Source organism: Chelmon rostratus, chromosome 11 (genome assembly GCF_017976325.1).
Source record: "Chelmon rostratus isolate fCheRos1 chromosome 11, fCheRos1.pri, whole genome shotgun sequence".
Classification (NCBI taxonomy): Eukaryota; Metazoa; Chordata; class Actinopteri; order Chaetodontiformes; family Chaetodontidae; genus Chelmon; species Chelmon rostratus.
This window is the reverse complement of record NC_055668.1, coordinates 22,152,693-22,175,205: the sequence shown is the minus strand read 5'-3', so window position 1 is coordinate 22,175,205 and position 22,513 is coordinate 22,152,693. Positions and strand designations below refer to the sequence as shown.

Sequence of the window (22,513 nt, the reverse complement as noted above, 5' to 3'; positions counted from 1 at the left end):
CCGCGAACAGCGGCGGATTTGTTCGGATTTGCATCAAACAAACATTTGCGACCAATCTTGTGGGATTGTTTAAGGAGGCAGAGAGAGCCACAGGTCTCACATGAGACAGCTGCTCACCTTCAAACAGCCGCAGAAATGAAAAGAGCGGCGGCGGAGGAGAGAGCTCCGTTATTAAACGCTTCCTCTGAGGACGCGAAGCTGCAGCCAACGTGACGGACGTGCAGGAGATGATTGTGCTCAGCCTGCAGGACACGACTCCCTGAACAGCTGCACAGGCACAACATAGAAAACACAAGAAAACTTCAAATTTAAAGCAAATTCTGAAACGAAAAAAATATAAAATATATACAAAATACTCCTGAAAATATATTTAATGCTGCATACAGTTAGTTGAGCTCTAATGCAACTCTGAACACTGAGGGTTTTTTTCCCAGCATGCAGGAGGAAACAGTACAAAATGTTACTGAAGGAAAAAATAGGACAAATATAAAACGTATGATGCCTGTAGTACCTGTTTCCAAACCAAGGCTGCAGGAGGAAAGAGAAGAAAACATCATGTGATACAAACAGTCTGAGCTGCATGACCGACAACAGGCAAATGACTCCAGTCTCTTCTCAATTTCCTGCAGCTGTTTAACATCTTCATGTTCCTGAGTATTCAAATCTTTGCAAACATGCACGTTTATGTTTTAGTCTACAAGGTAAAAGAGGCGCCATAGTTTCTTACAGGCTTCAAGCTGCTGCTAGTTTTATTTCTGGGGCTAAATTTAGGAATTTACCATCTTGGGACAAAAAACCAGCTGGGGACACAAAACCAGCTGGAAAAATTAGAGAATTTCACCCAAAGTCCCACTGAGATGCCCTAAAAACGCAGAAATGTTTGGTACACGTGATGAGTTCTACTGTATGATGGAGCTGCATCATATAAATATTTAAACTCTGAAATTCACTTTGCAGCAAAGAATAACAGCCATGTCAGATTCAAATTTAGGCTTTTCTTCACATAACACTTAATGTGTTTTGTTGTGATTTACGGCAGTAAAGTAAGAGACAATTACATTTAAGCAATTTTGAGATCATAATGTTGAATTTTGTCAGTAAGCCATGTTAGCAGACTGTAAAACACTATCAAACACACACAGCAGCTTTATTAACCTTTAGGACTTCTTTTAAACACCGCAAGTAGCTCTACAATGTATGATGTGTAGAAAAACACACCTTCTATCAACAGGTATCTTAAACTGCTGTCTGTAGTGAAATCCTGACAGATGAACCCTCGTTAACATACTGCATAAAAATAATGATCAACTTTCAGTCCAGATGGAACAACGAGGCAATGAATGCATCGAACTCAGCCTTTTATAACGTCCTAAAGCTAAAATCCACACGACTTTTCCTCGCAGCCTAAAGTTCCTTTAATCTATGGACTGAATATTCATCAGGGTTTGTTGTTCAACATGTTGAGAACTAAAGCACATATTTATGAAGTAAACATGTCGATGCCAAAGTGTCCGAGCTGCAGCTGCAGGTTTGGCTGCTCGAGAGAGGGAGGAACCAAAAATCCTACTTTACCTGAGAAAAGGTGTATGAGTGAGTCGGGTGATGATCTAATCTATGAGTCAAATAGTTTATCTCCTTGTTTAAAGACCAAATTCTTGGAGTGCTTTTAGAAGATTTTAGGTTGACTCAGAGTTCAACCAGCACGAGGACGCCACATTTTTATAGGAACATGACTGATATTCAAAATCTTCAAATTTGACCAGTTTCTTCCCAGAAACTGCATGTAATCAGTTCTTTCATCAACATTTTATTATTTCCAGGGTGGAAAATGTTATTAGAGCCTTGAATTTAGGGCCAAAGTTGAAATATTAAACAGACACATATAAAATCTGCTAAGAAATTAAATATCAGAAGATTTCCAGTGAAGGAAAGTCCATCATGACTGAATACTTAATAAAAAAAGTACATTATTGGAGCAGTTCATCACTTTAATGTGTGTGTGTGTGTTGTTTTAACCTGAGCTCAGGGTCTGACGCCTTCATACTCTGTTCAATAGGACGATCGATCGCGCCACCTCGCCTGTTGTCAGCTGTCGACCTTTTGGCCTCTCGCCTGCTCCGGCGAGGGTGTCTGAATGCGGGTGGACTGGAAACTGTTGACATTTTGTTCACACTTGTCCAGGAAATGAACTGGAACCGAGCTGGACCATTTTTGCATGAGTGGTTGTGATTCCTATCTAGGAGAGAGAAACAGAGACAGGCAGGAAGATAAAGGCAGGGTGCGAGACAGAAACCGGACTGATCCTCCTGTATTATTTAGGCCTGTGAGACCTTACAGGCCTCGATAAGTCCAAGTGTGGGTGAGAGACAGAGATTCGAAGGAGTGGGAGATGCACTGATAGCAGCCTGCATGCTGGGACTGTCTTCTTGTCTTCTATTTCCATGCAGGACAGGAAAAAAAAAAAAGAAAACACACTTGTCTTTCATTGGCTGTCAACTGTCGCCAGACCTTGGCATCCCGGTGTGTTCATAGGCCGGTATGAGGAGTGAGAGGTGATCCAGAGGAGGATTATATTTACCTGGGAGGTTAATCTGGGGTCAACTGTACACAGACATGGGTGGAGTCCAGGCCACCGTCTCCAGTTTCTCCACTTTTCTTTCCTCCTGCATCTTGTTTTGTTTCGCATAACACTCAGAACTGGTCGTCGCAGCAGACTTTAATGTCCGTTTTGTAATTTGAAGTGTTTCCTTGGCTGACATATAAAGGTTTGTCCTTAACAAAAACCCAACACAGCCACCAACAACCCCTCGAGTCCGTCATCCAAACTCAAAGAAGGTGAGAGGACCATTGGGTCCTATGAGGGGATTTCACAGTTGAGTCCAGGCGGCCGGCACAGCAGAGCTGGTGGACTGAAAGCAGCTTAGTCACCCCTATGACACAAGGCACTGAGAGCATTCATGACATTCCTCATGGGTTTACATAATGCCGGTTTAAGGACACAGTCAGGACGACACGCCGTCTTTCTAACGGGTCGAGGTTCTTTCTCTCACGTTCTTCTGATTGATTGAGGGGCGGCCTGCACCGACTTTGGGTGAATTTGGCCCTTTTCTCACCCTGTACATGTGACTGTATGTGATTATTACTTTCCTAATCGTGAGACAGTTTAGCAGGCTTAGTAAAAATGGATAAAAAAAAGGTTATAAAATGTGATAAAATGGGCACAGAAAACACTTCTAGTCAGGCACATAGCATTAACACATGTTTACTTTACTGAAAAGTTAATAACTTTCATTACAGACAACCGAAGGCTGAAGTTCAGTTAATAAATCTAAATTTGTAAGTCTACAGCCATGCTAGCATCTCTCTGGGGCAGGTAAATGCTAACATTAGCTGCTAACAAATTCACCATAGCAGAGAGCTCTGCAGTCACTAGTTGATTCATCAATTTTGATTGATTATTGTTGATGATAAAATTTTGTTTAAAAGTAAAAGAAAATGTCAGCATTCTCTTGTTTAAGCTTCTCACATGTTAACAATTGCTGCTATTCCTTCTTTAACATTATAGCTAATTGAACATTTTTGAGTTTTGCACTTTAAGTCAGAGAAGAAAATACATGTGATGATGTCACATAAACCAAATTATGACAAGAATCACTTGCTGAAGCCCACATGACAAATTTAAAATGCTGATGTTTAGCTGGTATTTCATCTACTATGCTCAACACCTTTGTTTAGCATGTTGGCACGCTGACATTTGCTAATTAGCACTAAACACAAAGTACAACTGAGGGTGATGGAAATGTGATCAGTTTTGCGGGTATTCGTCATAAACCAAATTATTGCACAAGTGAAAATTTTGACATGATGATGAAAAGACACCACAGTTGCTGCAGGTCTACTACTCAAGGTGGCGCTAGAGGAAAAAAAGCAGGGATCATTAGAATAATTAGGGTTCATCCTCTGGGGAACATGAATGTCTGCAAATAATTTCATGTCAACCTATGATAGGTGTTGACAGACCAACACAGAGACGTGTCACATGACTAAAAATAATACAGAGGAAGACTGAAGTGCTTCATTTCATATTTTAGGTCATGCTAATCACTAACATTACATGCTAAAATGTTGCACACTAAATGGCGCCATCTACCTGAGAAGACACACAGATGGGTTTGACATCAATGCTCTGATGAGATGCTGATTAAAAACGGCCAGCGAGCCTAACAAAGTAGTTTAACAGTTTATTCTCCAGCAGCTGTTCTGAGGTCAGTGGAGCAGCCAAACACTTCCTTCCTTCTCTGAAGTAGCTGATGGGAAATCTGACAAGGCCAGGTTGGTGAAAGCAGCCCAGGGTTTTTCTGGATGCTTTTTTTCTGTCCTCCTGATGACATCCTCGCTTCCCTGCTGCTTGTTAATCAGTGGCGTCAGGGTTCGGAGGGATGGAGTAGAAAGGTATTTGAAGAGGGCTTGTATTATCTCATCTGGAAAGGATGCAGCAGATCCTCTTCCCAAGTCACAACTTGTCTTTTCCCTCGAGCCGTGCAGACACAGGAAAGCTTAATGGAGGCTCGTTGGCCTGCAGGCTTTAGTGTTTCCCACCGAGGACGTCGTCTCTGTGTGTCAACAGACCGCCGTCTGACATGTTCGTCACATTTCCTCCATTTACTTTGCTCCTCATTAACTAATTTCTCTCGGCATACAGAGCCAGAGGGCAGGAAGCAGAAACGTCTGCGTCGGCACCTGCCGTCTGAGAAGTTGTCCGATGATGTTAAATGCGGAGAGGATTCATAGTGTTGCTACCGAAATCGAAACCTCACCTGTGACCTTTGACCTTTCAAACATGAATCTCAAGCGAAGAAGAAGGATTCTCTTCACCCATTCAAAATCTGCAAAGTATTTATTTTGAAAATATTATTCCTAGTTGCAGCCTGAGGTTTAATTATAAAAATATGTTGTAATAATGTTTCCGGCTTTGACCTCATTAAAACCCAACATGCAGAAAAGAAGTGGTGACCCTGACCTTAACTGGGCTTGCACATTTGATGAAGGTGATAAAATGCATATTATGTCTACAAATAAGGAAATATGTCATGTTATATGCAGTATGCACGAGCAAATATATTCCTTTTATTTGTCAAAAAGTAATTTAAAGACCTGCGTAGTGTTGCTGCCTATTTTTGGGGTCAGTTCGACCACAGAGAGGTCTAACTATGTGTTAGACCAACAAAATGTTACAGAAATCCAATAACGTGAAAACTGTATTTAACCAGGTTTTACAGCTGACAGAAGTAATGAAGATGTTTGGAAATTCTCATGAAATTAATTTAAAATAAATGTTTTTTTTTTCTCCTGTTAAAAAGGTTCAGGGGTCACTGGTGCTGAAGATATTTGATCAAAAGTAAACCACGAACATAACTGTTATCTCAACTTCAGTCTCAGCAGAGTCTCTGGTTTCGCTCTGATCTCAATTTGAGGTTGTTTTAATCATAGAGTATCAAATTGTAATTTTTGTCTTACAGGCTTTTCAGGAAACAGATATTAAATACAGATATTCTGCCCCGTAATTAAGAACTTTTCTGATGATCTTTATGCAAAGTACATCTTATTCACTGACTCCAGAACTGATAACTAAGAGAAACTTCACACTATTCAGTCATTTTTTCTGAGAATAAGATAATTCCAATTACCCTCAGTTGTAAGTAATTATGTCTCTTTGATGTCTTTAATGGTCCTGACATATTTGTCTATAATATTTTGGGGATCTGGCTCATGCAGATCAGTGAAAGAAACCTATAAAACATAGAGTCTGGCCCTGAGGGGAAACAGCATCAGTCCAATCAGGGCCATCATTAGATGTGATAAGGCCTCCACAGAAGCACTGCACAGCTGTTGCACAGAGGAGAGGAAAAAAAAACAGATAACCTGGATAATAGCAAGTGCCCGAGGCTTGATTCATTTCCAAATGTTAACAAGGCCGTTTCACAGCTCCAGCATGCCGCACAGTATGTTAATACCACTAATAAGCCTATCTCTGCGAGTCATCTCGGATGGCGGAGATTTGAGGCGGTGTTTTACAATAAAGCTGCTGGCCACATTTTAAATGAAGCATAACTATTTATGATTTTACAAAGCTGACATAATTGCTTAAAGGGTAACTGAGGAGAGCATTTGGTCTCGTACTTTGTTTTCTGTATTATGAAAGAGGAGATTTCACTGTTTGCATGTCAAAAAGGCTACTGTGTAGGCCATCAGAGAGATGGGAGGAACTCGTGCTCGCCTGTTAAGCAATTTTGCAGCTTTTATTCAAGCTGTCAAGTCAAACAATCAGGAGATAATGCAGCCTTGGTTTGTAAATTATAAACGTGTCAAGAGATGCACTAAAGGCATCGACAGATGCCACTTATCTCCAGCAGGCTCTGCAGTGTGACTGTATCATCAGAAGGGAAATACAACATTTTGATGTTTACATAAGAGAAGTATTAGTATCAGTCAGAAATGTAATTCCTTTCACCCATCCCTCTCGCAGGGGATTGACTCCCCAAAAAACATACAATGATTTTTTTAAAGCTAACAAAACAAAAAAAAAAAGGAGCAGAAAAGCATCCTCGCTGATCTTCTGTCCATTTCCAACATCGCTTCTTGTATATTTTTTGGTGGAAATCCTCTTAGAATGCAAAGTAAATAGATTACGATACAGTGAGGGATTAGGGCTCGCGCGGCGCTGTCAGATTAGTCGGTGAGCGCAGCGCGTCGACAGCTCTGACACGGCTATGGCTGCTGTTCAGGAAAGGGGCTCCGCGCGATGCCTTAAAGACGCTGGTTGGCTCCTATTCATGAATAAAACTGTGGCCCGTAATCTCGGCCAACACACACACACACACACACGCACACACACACACACATCTATACAGCACGCACACACAGAGGAAGCCTGGAACATTCAATATCAGTGTTGATGGAAGTATAATAGAAGTCTTTATTTTTCCAATGATTAATGGAAAGGTTTAAAACATTTTCTGCCGTGTTTTTAAAGGCAGACGCTGGTGTAACTGTTTTCTTTTAAGGTTTTTTTTTAGTTTAGACTTCACTAAAACAAAAAAATAACCCAAATTCACATCCATGAAGCTGCTCAATGTTTTTGATTTGGCTGAATTTCACAGATATATTAATGACAGAAATAATAAAAAAAAGGCTTTTAGTTCAGCAAACACTGTTGTTCAGTTTAAAATGTACAACTTACTAAGAAGCTGGCAATACAAGAATCATGTATTTACATGTAATACTTGTGTTTTTTTATCTACATAGTCATCTACTGTTCTGCATGAGAACAAGCATTTGAGACCGTATGCAGGTAAAATTTGCATATTATAAAATGTAGACAAAGAGAGTCTGTTACTAGTGTGATGTTGTTGTGTCTCCAAAGTCCCGCTGGGATAAATAAAGTGCTCTTATCGCATCTTAGTTCTTCAAACCATTCCTAAATGAACCACGTGAAGCATCTCGGGGTCTTCGTCTTCCTGAGAGAGAACAGACAGACACGTTGGATTTAACAAAGCTGAACAGTGTGTGGATGTGAAAATGTCTTCCTGAATCTGGATCTGTACTAAACGACATCAGCTACATCACATCCTGATGATCCTGTGTTCACACCTGAGAGCCGCTCTGACCAACACAGGATGAAGAGCTGTTTTACTCTGAAACATTAGCTTTAAGATTATACTGATTTTCAGTTCTGAAAAATAAGTCTTGAAGCTCATCACTCATCTGAGGTTGAAGGCAGTAAACTACAGTCGGGCTGCAGCTAACGATTATTTTTATTATTGTTTAATCTGCTGCTTGTTTCCACATTAACCGTTTAGTCTACAAAACATCAACAAGTAGAGAAACAATGCACATCACAACTGCGTGAGTGTCTTTAAATTGCTCCTTTTACAACTGTTCAGAACTAAAAATATCTAAATTTTCATATATATAATAAAAACAAGCAGCAGATTGTTGTACTTGAGAAACTGGAACCTGCAATTATTTTGGCCTTTTTGCTTGAAAAATGACATTTAATCCGTTATCAAAATAGTTGCAGATAATATCCTTTCAAACAGCTAATTGATTCATTGATTAACTGCTGCAGACTGTAGTACACTATAAGATCCTGGAAGATACTTAACTCTAATTATCTTTAACTCAAGTGCAGTGGCTTGTACAGATGTGCCTAATAAAGTGGCCACTGAGGGTAGTAAAACACAGTCAAATACTGTGCATTAATCAACACTTAATGTCATCATGTCTGTTTATAACTACATTATAGTGTGTTATATAAATTAAAGAGTGATTAGAAAAGTTAAAGAGGGTGTTAAAGTACCATATAAATATTATTCTGTGGGCAGAATTGATTTTTTTCTTTGTTTTTTCCTCATCTTAGGAACCACTGTACTGTAGTATACTGCAGCAACTACACCACTACAGTACCACTGTATACACTGTTGGCTGGGACTTATATATGATAATTCTTCCATCTGATCCTCTGACAGGCATGACACACTCTTGTGATTTCTGTCAACAGAAATGTAAATAAAAATCAATTTTGGCTCAATCAACTTACATCCCTGTTGTCTCTGTCACCTTCACTGCTTCCTGCAGAACAAACTGAAAAGACACACGACGTTAGAGGACGTTAGACGTTCCTGCAGACCAGACGTGACACTTTACACAAGTACAGCAACCAAACATCAGACATGCATAATCACGCACGGCAGCCCTACAGCACATAAACACACACACACAGCTGAATAGCTTACATGCTCACTCAGTGGGTCGGACATGTCGCCTTTTCTGGGTTTTAACGAATGTAAACCGTTGTCACTCATGGCGATCTCTCTCTCGCTCTGAGCTCTGCCTTAATAAGGTTATGATTGACATTAAAACCCCGCCGTGCCTTATACAGATATTTAAAAAGCTGATGCAAATTTCCCCCAATAGCCTACAGTCCGGATTATCAAATGACGATTTGATAGCGAGACAGTTGCTAATCACCCGAAAAATGGAATTATTAAAATGGAGAGAGCAGGAAGGAGGAGAGGAAGTGAAGAAGAAGTGATGCTTTCTTAATGGGTGTTTTTCCTAAATGACCAGTTAGTCATCTCAGACATCTGAGACCGGGAGAGGAGAGCACTCAGGCTACGTTTAGAGAATAAAACAGGTTGAATGTCGCCAGAGAATAGTTGCAGGGCTTAAAACGTGACCTGAAACAGACATGTTGAACATGATGAGATTTAATATAACGGGCTGACTCTCTCTCTCAGCTGAAGATGGGATGAACAGGCTTGTTGATGGTAGTTTGGGGAGAATTTAGAGCAACACTGAGAGTTTCTTAGTGTTCAGAAAAAGTATTGACGTTTCAGTAATCGAGTCAAATCTTTCAGATTTTGAAATGGAAAAATAAAGATTTAGAAACCAGTTTTAGTTTTAGTATCACACTTAAAACTGATGCAGCAGAAAAAAAAATCCGAATTCCTTTAATTCTTGCATTCGTCCATTCTTTCTTGTCAAAACCTGGCGCCTACATTACCCACAATGCAACTGGACCATAGACAGCTCAGCCACAGATTCAGGGAGTGAGGATGACATGTAGCAAAGGGCCACAAGCTGCAGCCGAACCCGGATGGCTGGTACACAGGGCACAAGCACTCTGAGCTACCAGGGCGCCCCCCATACTGAGGGTATGTCGTGACTGTTTCAGATATGCAGTCGTAAACAGACGTGCTGAATGTGTAAAATCAGCAGAGTTGCTCGTTACTCATCAAAAGATGTTTCAGCTGATGGTTTCCTTCGTTTAACCTCTGCAGGTTAAACGTTATGCATCTACATTCCTGTGATTCTTTAACGTATAAGGGTTAAGCTCCGACATTAGATAGCTGTTCGCAGACACAACAGACGCTAAAGTATGACAGACAGACCTGTTTGTCTCAGTGCCCTCAACAGATCTGGGCTCACGGTCACTCGTATGCTCTCTGCCTGTGGTCTCCTCTGATTGGCTCTTCCATCAGCACTGAGGAACAGAAAGAAAACGGATCTGTTGCATTTTGTTCAACGATTAATGAAGAAGAATAACACATCTAATTCGCACATGAACAAGCTTCTCTTAACAAAGAATTAAAAGGTTTTCATGCATCATCGGTTTGCAGGTCATTTTGCTATGAAATGCTGTAATCTACCCTTCCTCCCCCCACTCCACCTCGTCTAGTTTCTACTTCAGCAGAAATGTGGGGTCATTTTCTTCTATTAAACACTTACAGAAACCACTCAGACCACGTTTGGGTTGTTCAACGAGGCACCGATTACCTGAGCCCCATGAGCCTGTATCAGGTGAAACACAAGTTCACTATCACTGTGATCTCTGGTTTATCAGGGGCAGACATGACATACGTGTCATCATCCTGATTAATAATGCACACAGTGGGGGAAGAAGTAGTCAGAGCAGTAGTAATACCACACACAAATACTCCAGGACAAGTTAGAGTCCATTCAAAACATTAAAAAGTATGCAAGTGTTATCAAGTAAAAGTACTTATAGTGCAGTAAAATGTTCCTGTCAGTGTTTTTCTATTATGTCTGATGTTTGTGGATTCATATTACTGCTGCATTGATGTTGCATTTTACTGCTGTAGATGTTTCATTTGAACTACTTTATATCCTGTTGGCTGGTTTAATCTACAGCGATGCATCACATTCTTTAACATCATCATACGTTGCCTCATACGTTGCCTACGAGCCACGTATCTCTAAAAAGTTTCATGAGCTCAGAAAAACGGCCTGTTTTCAGCTTTGGGACGATGCATTTTCCAACTGATCCAAGAGGCTTTTTAAACAGTTTATTCAGCTGATAAAGGGGGAGAATTTTCTCAACCCATAAAGGAAAACTTCATCCTTCAGTTTATTAGAAACATTTTCATTCAGAATCACTAAATTTGGAGATGCATGGTTTTCAACTGTAAAAAACTGTAACTGAAAAGTAACTAAAGCTGTCAGACAAATGTTGTGGAGTAAAAGGTACAATATTGGCCTCTGACATGTAGTGGAGTAGTAAGTACCTTGAATTTGTATTTAAGTACTTGAGTAAATGGTCTCACATTCCTCCACTGCAAAGAGATCAATTCTCAAACGGACTACTTTCTCAAAGTCTTCATCCTCTGTTTCTTGTGTCTGTGGACGACAGACAGCTTCTAGTTTGTAGGAGTGAGAGGCTCCTCGAACAATAATCTCTAAATCCAGAATCTGCAACTACAATCACTAAACACAGAACTCAATTACAAACTAAATACTATGAAACTCACTACTTATCAGGTTTTTCTAGGAGGTGTGAGGCAGTTTTCTTTGACTTTATAGCCAAACATTACAGATGAAGCTTAGTGCTCCTGTTTGGGGCTGCAGGATCTGGTTCATGCAGGATACTGAACCCATTCTTGCCCACAGATTCTGGACATGGATAACAAATAAACACAGATTAAAATCAGAAAGTGACTGTGTTGAAAATAAAAGCTCGGCTCTCGTCATCACGTTAACTTTGGCCTCCACTGAGCAAAAATAAAAATAACCTCGGTCCTCCTCACTCCACTGACAGAGGAGTACGTGATGAGTGAGGAGGGCCAGCAGCCATCAAAGGAACGTTGGGATGCTTCCCAGATTCCCGTCTCGTTCTCGCTCGCTTCTCCGAGCGCGGAGTCGGATTTGGGGAATGCGGGGATCGTGCGAGGAGCCCCCGGACTGCCATTGTGCCCGCCTCCCTCTCTTCCTCTGCTCTTTTCTCAGCGAGCCAAACGGGAGAGCGACCGCGCTACAATGCCTCCCCTACTCCATCTCAGCTAAGCTGTCATTGGCTTCACATGAGAAACAATGAAACTTCATCGGAGACCAGATTACAAAAAGAGGGGGGGGGGTTCAATATAAAAAAAAAATTCTACAGGAGGGGGGAAATTGTGGAATAAAAAAGGCAGAGGCTTTTGTCTCTTTCTCTCTGTGGCCATTATCTTTTGGGAGGTTTGGGGATCTGCTTTCTTAGCCTCTGTCAGCGGTGCAGGGGAAGACCTGGGGTAGTACGAGCGGGCTTTTGGCTGCCAAATCGCCCTAACCCTCTTTACCACTCTTTTTTCTCCTCTCCTTCCTTTTACTGTTTTTAAAAAGAGCTTAGGACAGAGCATCTCTCTCTGTCTCTTCCCCCTCTCTCTCTCTGGACCCAGCTTGTTTAAATTGGCTGATAGGAAGGGATTTGGGATGGATGGAGGGGGCTTAGAGAAACGCAGAGTGGAAGGGTGGGTTGGGGGGGGGAGCAGAGAGTCATCAGTGTTACAGTCAAACAGCCATGAAAAGCCTATGAGGATGAAAAGAACAAGAGCGCTTTTTTATCTAATGCACACAAATCCCATATAAATACTCCAATATGTTAGTTGGGGTATGACAAGGAATGCCCCTCCATCACTTCCTCCCACCACCCCCCACCTCACTATAATAGAGACGTGGATGGCTATATTTGTATGTTTCTGTTTGTGTGTGTGTGAGACAGTCAGGACAAAGAGAGGGATGCTCCCAGTGTGTCTTTAGACACACTGTTTTAACATGTCATTCATGTAGACGAGTGTATTAAACAATCACTCTGAAACAGTGAGTTCTGTCTGCACTCTGGAGACTGAACCATGGTGAAAATGGACTCCGGTGGAGTTTTAAATGTGGCTCCGGGTTCAGCGTTGGGATCGCTAAGACCCGGAACTGATGTGGCTTTGACATTTGAAATGTCACTGGGAGTGATGGCTTTTAGGCTGCAGCTGGGTCATTTGGCCACGGACGCTCTCATGCAATTCATATACAGACAATGGTGAATCACTGAGGGAGAGGAGACGACATGTAAAAGTAAAACAGTCAATCATCTGCGCACAAAATCTGCCTTACTGTTGTGGTTCGCTCTCACCACTGCCAAAGAGGCGGTTCTGGCGGCATCAGGCTGCTGTTTTAACAAAAAAGTTGTAAAAACCCACCGTAGCAAACAGACACAGCTGGCGAACATCGTAGAGCATTTAGCAGCTAAAGAGCCAGATATTTCCCTGAGGAGTTGGCAGAGACCAAAAACTGCTAAAAGAGAGTGAATATTGGTCTTATAACCATCAGGTGGACAGAACAAGACTCTAAACAAATGACCATGTTGCTCTAGAACTGCTGGATGTGTAAGTTCGCCATATCAACTAATAATATGGAAACACTGTGTTCATAACTCCCTCAGTTATTTCAGGTTCAAAGAAACGCAAGCAACACAATTAGAGAAACCTGTATCAGTAATAATAAAAACATTAAGACAGATAAACTGATCTGTTGATCTCTTGTACTTCTATACATGTGAGGACCCTCACTAACATAATGCAGTCTCCAGCCCCTTAACCATCCCAACTAAATGCCTAACTCCAACGCTAACCTAAACCTAATGCACACCAGTCCTCACATAGACAGCTGTACGAGCACAAGTACATGTAACTCACTGTGTTGTGGGAGATCCTGGGTCCGAAGGTCCTGTTGCACTCTGGTTCCTCTCAGTCTGTCTGCCTCCGAGGCCAGAACCGCACGACACGCCATTTCTGCCTCTCAGAGGATCTTCTAGGACACACACGCACACGAACACGCATGCGCACACACGCGCACACACACGCACACACACACGCACACACACACACACAGAGGGAGGGATGAGGATGAGCAACAGTTTCATTTACCTAAGAATGAACTAAAAAGACGACCCAGTTTGAATCATTATCACAGTTTCCTTATTTTTATTCTGGAGGGGCCACAGCATCTGACTCACATCATTTCCATCAAACCATTCACTGACCCCTCATGTCCTATGGAAGCATTTCAGTTATGTTTCTCAACTCATCACTATATTACATGTTCTTCATCCTGACAAAGCCTGAAGATCTCTGTGAGATCAAAACATTATTACATTACAGTCCCATACAGTTGTATGTTTTTCAGCTCTGTAATCTATCATCTCTTTGTGGTTTGTGTAAACAGCTGCAGGAACGTGAGTGCAGGCTTTTGCTAATTTGGACGTCACGCGTTGACAATCTCGTCTCTGGTAAACACGTCGTGCCAGTGAAGTTTCTGAATCGAGACGAGAAGTCAAACAGCGACGGAGGTTGCGTGAACCGGCAGATCTGAGAGGGGAACGGAAACAAACGCTGCTTTCCTTCAAAACACACCGGAGCTAACAGGCTTTCACCATAACGACCAAGAAAGCAGAGAGAGGAGGTGGAGAAGTGGATCTCCAGATAAAGCTCTTGTCTCTTTGCCCATTGAAAGGCCCCGCAGTCACATCAGCCTTTGTGAGGGGGAGACAGAACGATCAGGCAAACAACTTGGCTTCTCCTCTTGGCAAAACGCTACCCCAAAGAAAAAGAGATAGAGAGGAAGAGAAAGAGGCCTTCCCTCGCACTTGTTCGCTACTCTGCCTCTCACAATGCCGTATCTCCCCAAATCAACATACTTGTCAGCCAGACAGCTATAAGCGATTTCCAACGCTGTTATAAAAGGAACCATTTCTAAGCTGAAATGTGTGTCCTCTATTGTGTGTTCATGTGTACAAGCGAAGGCAGAATCTCTGTTCACCGGCGTTTACAAAGGATGCAGATAAATATGAGAAGAGGTGCATAGAAACATGTTGTCTGCGCCCCATCTGATCCAAGTCCAAGACTGACGCCGGTGCATCGCAAAACACGTCCACCTTAAAGAACCACCAGCTCTGGTATTGAGTCATTTTTTTTCAGAAAACAAGTGAAAAATCATCCAAACAATGGCAGAAGGCACGCTCTTCTTTCCAATGTTTCTTCTTTCCAATGCAAATGAACTCGTTTCTATGATTTTCTTGAAGTGAAGTGAAGTAATCCATGATGGTGAAGGCCTAGATCAGATGATTTCACTGCAGCTCCTCAACAGAAGCACAGCTGGTTGGTTTCTGTGCAACCTGGCAGCTTAGTCCAGGTTTAAAACAGTGTGAGATTAAGTGGCTCGGAGGAAAACCAGCAGAGCTCCAACTCCTGAGGACCAGGACTAAAACCAACTGACCCATCACAGTTTGCTGCCTTGCTGAGAGTTAGAGGAGAAGATTGATACCACTCTCATGTCTGCCTGTTAAATATGAAGCTACGACCAGCAGCTGGCTTACTTAGCCTCCATCCATCTCTTCCTCCATCAATCCATCTTCTGCCACATATCCACATCTGGAGGCAGCAGGTTAAGCATCATCTCCTCCTCCCAGGTGGATGTGCCATTACAATGTTGGTATGATAAACATCTATTATTCACTTAGAAGGGTTTTTTGTAGTTTTGCAGGTTTAAATGCTAATGTCTTAATGTCAGATCTGTAAGGATACAGCTGTGAGGTTCCAGTATGGCTGAGATGAGAAAGACTTAACTAATCAGGTCAGAAAGATCAATCAAGTATCAATATTATTGTCATTATTAACTAATTACTCTGTATTTCAAACACGCTCTGGTGTAGTTGGGGTATTTGATTATGGAGCTGCACGCAAATCCATCTTAACATACTTGTGGAAATAAGAGTGTAAAATGTACAGTCTGGTTAAGTTTGCGTGTGTGCATATGCAGTAAATGTGTGTATTTCCATTCATAAAAAGAAGCCGACGTGTTACAGGCCATTCTCTGTTTGTACAGGAAAACAGCAGGATGTGTCGGGTTTCTGGTTTCGCTGTAGGGAACACCGACTTCACGTGAAAACAGAGCAGAAATTACTGTTTAACAACTGATTAATACAAATGGCTGGTTCATGGAGGATTCGGCATGACCTGCCTCCTGTGTCACATCCAACTGCACACACACTGTACACATATTTACACAAACACGTATGTCACCGAGGGCCATTCTGAATTTGAGCTGTAGTGTGTGACAATGACGGAGAACAAACACATCTCAGTCTGCTGTGTGCGCTCAAACTGAAAATTTGTCTGCAGCTGCACTGAGGGAACTTTGAAAAGCGTGGGACTGATGAGACGAGTCTTTGTTTAGTCACTGTGGAGCGACTCAGACTTTGTGTTCAAACAGATACGAGCTGCCACTTCCAAATACAGTCAAACACATGCATCATGTGACGGTATGTCAACCAAACACACCTGAGGATGCTATCTGTATTTCAACAGCAGGTATGGTGCTGATTAATTTGCAGTGCGTGCAGTAATAGCTGTAGGTTAGGACTGAATTCTCTACTGACTAATACTGATACTGACTTATTTGTTAGATACACACATACCATAACAGAGAACAAACATTCATCAGAGAACAAATATTAGTTTTTTGTTTGCTTGTTTTGTTTTGAGGGCCCACGTTTAATAAGCCTCTGGATTTGTTTTAAAAGTGACATTCATTATTCTTTAGGTGGTATAAAATATCTGAAAATACTGTAATTTATTGGCTTTATTGTCATGTAGCAAAACTTAAATAAACTTCACATTAGCAAACAGGTGAAAGAAGTATTCAGATCCAGAAGTATTAAGAGGACGATGTACTTAAAGTATCAAAAATGAATGTACTGATTCTGCAGTGAAATGTCACCTGTGATACTATCATATATGACAATAGATTGCTACTACTGATGGATCGATGTGTAAGCAGCATTTTACTGTCAGAGCCAGTTGAGGTGAATATACTTTAAAAAACTGTATGTACAGTTTGGTAGTTTAGTCCAGTGGTTTCCAGCCTGGGGGTCAAGTCACCCCAAAGGGTCACAAGATGAATCTGAGGGGTCCTGAGATGACTTCTGGGGTAGGAAAGAAGAAAAAAAAACTGTATGATGTGAAATTTTGGACAATTTTACCTCTTTATTTCTTTACATTTATTCAAATGAAGCCCTCTGAGAAGTGTATGTGGTGGAAATGCTAACAACTCATGCCTGAAACCAGACAATGGGCTCCAACTGCCTTATTTCGTGAGAAGTCAGAAGCCAAAAAGGTGCGAATCACTGGTTAAATCCTGAACAATGTGTCCTATAAGATTATCATCTGTGTTTTTATGTAAAATATGAATCTGAAATTAACAAGTAACTACAGCTGCCAGAGAAATGTAGTGAAATAAAAAGTGTAATATGTCCCTCTAAAATAAAGTACAAGTGTAGGGTAGTGTGTTCCTGAGAGCCAGGGCTGATCCTCGTGGTGTGTGATGGCCATGCCAGGGGCTTTGTATGTGTGTGTGTGTGTGTGTGGGTGTGTGTGTGTGTAAAGCGAGACACCTGTTCACTGGAGCCCTCTGCTTAAAGCGAGTCACTCATTATTTATGACCTGGCTTTTCTGCTCTGTTAATATGCTCTGTCTGCATGTCTGAACGTGACACACACAAACACACAGACACACAGACACACACACACACACACACAGACACAAACACTTTGCAAGAGGCATCACTGTAACCATCATCACTACAGTGTCAATATCCTCCTCTTGACTGTGTGTGTTTCCAAACACACTTTCAGTCAAACCACCTACCTCGTAACATGTTGGTGTCTAATGTGCAGATGTGTGTGTGTGTGTGTTGTGTGTATGTTTATGTATGAAAGAAACATTCTTTAATCTTTCATCATTTTTTCCAGCTTCTTAATACACATTTCTCTTATTTTACTTCATGCTCTCTTTGATACCTGTCACTTTTGACCAGGAAGTGCTCCGAGTCTGCTGTTTGTCTTTTAACTTCCTGTCTAAACAGGAAGTGGGAATGTATTTTGTTGTGTACTGTACATTTGCGGCCGACATTTTAGCAAATACCTGATCTAGTTTTATAATATAAGGTGCAGCGTGAAAGACTGCCAGAGCTGGAAGAAAACGCTGTCTGACAAACACCAAAGCTTTCACCAAGACTTTATATAATGATGTTCTCACTCAGCTCTCCTGCACAGTGCCGGATCAGATGGCCGATTTGGTGCTGAGCAGGTAGAGGGTTTTCAGTGATGTTTTTAATTCATGCAGTATCTTTTTGAAATGTTCACCATAGAAACATCAAGCTAGTGTAAGTAAGCTAGTTGAGCTAGCTGTACGTTAGCTAATGCTGTAGGTCACCACTGAGCTCCTTTGGATCTGTGCTGTGGATGTGGTGCTGTCACATAAACGTTTTTTCCAAGCTGTGAGAAAGTTTAGATTATATGAACTGAACTCTATGAGGCGGAAATCGGCCAGAAGTTAAGAGACAAAACCAGAAATTGGACATAACAAATGGTTGCGCTGCATAAGATGAATATCCATGCATCCTTTGACTTATTTATTTTCATTAGTTGTTCATATTCTTTCATTTTTTCTTTTGTTCTTTTAACTATTTTTTCTTTCTTTCACCTCCTTTCTTTGCTATTTTTTACTTTATCCTTTTCTTTCTTTCCCTCTCCTTTCTCCACCTGTTCTTTTCTTTCCTCTCTCAGTGCTGTCATCCCTTTCTTCCTCTCTTCAACCTCTTCCTCCCTCATTCTCTGCAGTGCTGTTGTCCAAGGATAGGACATGCTGCAGGTGATGCAGGTAAATCATCGAGGACATAATTAAGAGGCTTATGAGGAGGAGTGTGCGTGTTACGCATCACATTAAGAAAAAAAAAAAAGAAACCGCATGCAAGCGGGCCTCATAGTTACACAAACGCTCATTTTCATTCACAGACAAACTCACAGACACTCAGCCTCAGGGGTTTGACCTTATACAGTGGAGTTAAATACCTCTCTCACCTCATTTGGTTGTGTGCGAGTGCACACACAGACACGCAAACACACACACTGAAGCACATTGCCTTCTGGTGTGTTTTAAGCACCAATGAAGGACTCATCAGACATGTTCATCTAGTTCCCTCACAAATTTGAATGTTTTCTGCCCCCCCAGTTGGCCCTTGAAGCCTCTGTGAGGAATTGCGTGTGCGTGTTTGTGTGTGTGTGTGTGTGTGTGTGTGTGCGTATGTGTGTGTGCAATCAGGAACTCGGCTTGATCCCCTCTGGTATGTGCTTTTGGGAGTGTTTGTCAAAGGGCAGCAGCACAGCCTGAAGTAACGACAAAAAAATGGGCCTTTGCTGGTTTTCCTCCAGTTGCTGGTTATTCGAAAAAAACCTTTGGTGCAATATATTTAATTAGTCTGACACTAAAGACTTTACAACTCTTTACACTTTATATCGCAACTTTTTACTCAATTTGGGACAAAAAAATCTTAATTTAGAAGCATCTACATCCAAAAACAAAGGAACAAAATCTGAAGGAGGAGCTGCAAGTTACCACGATTCTTGAGAAAGACAGATGCAGATATATAGATAGACAGACTTTGTGCTGGTAGTGATTGTGTAAAGGTTGATCACTTTTTTAAGGCTTTCTATTTAATTTCACAAACATGTATTAAATACTTAATTCAGTATCTCGTGTTTAATCACTACCTATAGATGATATTGTCTTTAAAAAAGGCACCGGGTTGTGTGAATTTTACATGAATATTACTGTCAAACATGATCTGATTTAATTCTCCTTTGTGCTGTGAAACGAGGGTGAGAGCCTGAGAAAATACTCGGTGTTAGATGTCAGAAAAGTGTGTCGGAGTGGGTGAGTTACTGAGGTTATCGGGAGTCCACCTCCCATTTCAGATGTAAGGAGAAATAACGAGTCACATTTGGTGTCTTTCTGGTTAGACATTATGATTATTTCCTTACCGCTGCCTGCGACGACCTGGGCCTCGATTTCATTAGCTTTCCTCTTGGCCACATCCGCTAGCACCACCTCGCCCTTATCGCTGGCAACATAATGGAGGTCCTTTGAAGGTAATGCAAGAAAGAAAGAAACGTGAACGTTTAATCTAAAATGAATCTAGGCTCCGATGACAATAGGGTTTTTTTTTTTTTTTTTGGAGGGGTGGGGGGCGGTGTTTTGGCGGGAGAAGGAAGAAACAGATGAAATGACAGAAAAAAAGGAGCCGTTTGAAGCCCAACATCAGAAAGAGCACCGGTTGGATGAAATGCCGGTTCCTCCAAAAACTTTGAAATCAGCCCCCCCCCTCACACACACACACCCTCGTCTCTCCGGTTTTGAACTAGGGAGGATGTTATCTGTCACATTTCAAAAGTGGGAGAGGAGGCGAGGGACTGTTCACCTTTCAGAAACGCTGGTATTCTCTCTTTACGGAGAAACATATCCAGCCGAGCACATTACTATATCAGCCCGCGACAATATTGGAAACAGCGTGTATCCTCTGTATCTCTCTGTTTGAGTCTTGCAGGGCCATAAAGAGCGATAATATTGCTAAATGATGTCTGAGGGTAGCTGATTTAAGGCTCAAGTCTGCCATACTATTCATTTATAACCACACTACATCAGACAGCTGTTCCTGTTTTAAGGTGCTCTGGGCTACACGAAAGGCTGAGGTCAATTCATCTGTTTAAATACCTGAAAAACAGAAATTACATTAAATTAAATTAAAACTGTTGTTTTCATAAATTAGATTAAATTCAGTTCAAATCTTGTCCTGTGAGGGATATGTGCTGTCTCTCAAATCCACACTGAGCTAATTCTGAGCAGGCTTTGAGTGTGCAACAGCTCCGGGAATAACATAGTTTTTAGAATTAGAACAAAATCCTACTTTTTAAGATCAAAAAATTCTGTATGACCACAGCTGATTCAGAGGACCTGAAAACCGATGAAAAATAATGATCTAAACAGCACTTCAAAGTCTACGAAGCAAACAGGGGCAGCAGCATGATGGTATAAAACTGATTTGAGTCCCCCAGAACAGCTGTGAAGTTACTTAACAAAAACTCTTAACAAAATCAACATGTTGCCCCATTAGCTACACTGAAGCTGGTCAATAACCAGCAGTAAAGGCTGGAAACGTACTGGTCAGCTCCCAGTGAGGATGTGTCACTGAGTGGAAAACAGGCTGAAGGAATGCAATATCTATAATGTTGACAATATATAAATAAAAGGCCATTATATGTAAATTTGAGTGAGGTGAAATTTGAAAAAGGAGAGAAACTTAAACTTATTGAACAGGGAATGAATCACACCCTCATCCTGGCACCCAACAAGGGTCACAGGGTTTCCTTGGGCCGAGTGCAGGGCCTGAGGGCCCATCAAAGGGTGCAGCGTGTTAAGGAAAGTCTTCCGCCTCAGAGACATCACAGGACATCAGTGCCGTGACTCCGGGCTCGCCATGGATAACCCTCAGCTGGCTAAAGCCAGCCCCCAGCTGAGCCTGCACCCGGTCCTAATACCCCCATATTGTAACCCAGCTTTTGTACCCCTAGAGGAAGAAAAAGAGGGAGGTGCTGGTTTCCAAAAGAGGAGGGAAGCATGGAGGGATTGAGGCAGGAAAAGAGGGGGAGTAAAAGAGAAAGAGAGAGAGGTGCTGAAATTGAAGAGTATGAATGGGAACAGATTGGGTAATTATAGTGTGGTGCCTGCCCTCTGTGGCGAGGAGTTAGGAGGAAATGTGAAAATGGCCGACAACAAAATGGCCTCAAAAGAACCTAAATCGGCTCCCAGGACTGAGGTGGCTAATTCAGCCGCTGTGAACGAGGACATGGCCCCTCAATTAGATATGAGTGAGGCTTCCTAATTGATAACAAACAGAGCAGCTGAAGATTAAAACAGGCGAGGAGGAGAGGAGGCATTACACCGAAGTGACAGCGAGGTGTGAGCGAGAGAGAAAGAAGAAAGAAAGGGAGAGAGAGACGATGAACAAGACATAAAAGACGAGAGGAAGGCAAAATTCACGACGAGGGTTTTCATGTGAGAGAGGAGGAAAGAGAGAGGGAGAGAGAGACTGTGTGAGAGACAGAACAGAACAATATGAACATTTGATGCCGGGGCGCTTTATTCCAGCTTAGCTCCTCATAATACTGTCTGAATCTGGAGAGAGGGGCCCAGAGAAAGAATAAACCAATGAACAAATGTGAAATGAGAGGGAGAGAGACAAACAGAGAACTAAGAGAGAGAGAGAGAGAGAGGAGTATCAGCCTGACTAAGAAGGGATAACAATAATACTGCATATAAAACCATCAGATATTACACCTCTTATTCCCCGACGCTCAAACACGACACTAATCTTATTTATATAAGAGCTTTAGGGGTTGCAGCTCCTGATAAAGAGGGGCGTTTTAGTGGGCCATTTTTGGGGAGTAGACGGGGGGTTAGGTGGTGGACACTAAGAGCTTGATATTGACTGATATTTGGGTTACCTCCAAATAAATGAGGGATTAGGTTAACTGGCACACAGCAGCGTTTACGACACATTAATAGACAGCTGAGTGTGTGTGTGTGTGTGTGTGTGTGTGTGTGCAGAATGCGGATCGATGGGACGTACAGATGTGAACGTTCAGTGTGGCTTTGCAGAAGTACGAGCTCAAGCTGCAGCATCTGAACAGACTGAAAGTTTCAGCTTTGGGATTTCTGAACACCATGAATGTTTGTCTGATTGTGGGAGAGTTGTTCAATTTTAAAGGAAAAATTCTTCCATGCAGACTTCATTC

The 22,513-nt window shown here is 41.8% G+C and overlaps 1 protein-coding gene across 5 annotated transcripts in view; it reads right to left on the bottom strand.

Moving 5' to 3' along the window:
- Positions 1–7,044: 7,044 nt before the first annotated feature.
- LOC121613817 (WD repeat containing planar cell polarity effector) overlaps positions 7,045–22,513 on the bottom strand; it is a 78,585-nt gene continuing 63,116 nt past the window's right edge. For 3 of the 5 annotated variants that reach the window (XM_041947466.1, XM_041947464.1, XM_041947467.1), the window contains exons 14-18: positions 19,703–19,802; positions 13,521–13,635; positions 9,954–10,045; positions 8,600–8,643; positions 7,045–7,517 (exon numbers count right to left, since the gene is read on the bottom strand). In XM_041947466.1, the coding sequence (XP_041803400.1) occupies positions 7,467–7,517; positions 8,600–8,643; positions 9,954–10,045; positions 13,521–13,635; positions 19,703–19,802 (402 nt within the window). In that variant the 3' untranslated portion in view covers positions 7,045–7,466. Of the gene's footprint in view, positions 7,518–8,599; positions 8,644–9,953; positions 10,046–13,520; positions 13,636–19,702; positions 19,803–22,513 lie in introns of those variants that run through there. The other 2 variants (XM_041947465.1, XR_006007213.1) reach the window with 2 other exon arrangements.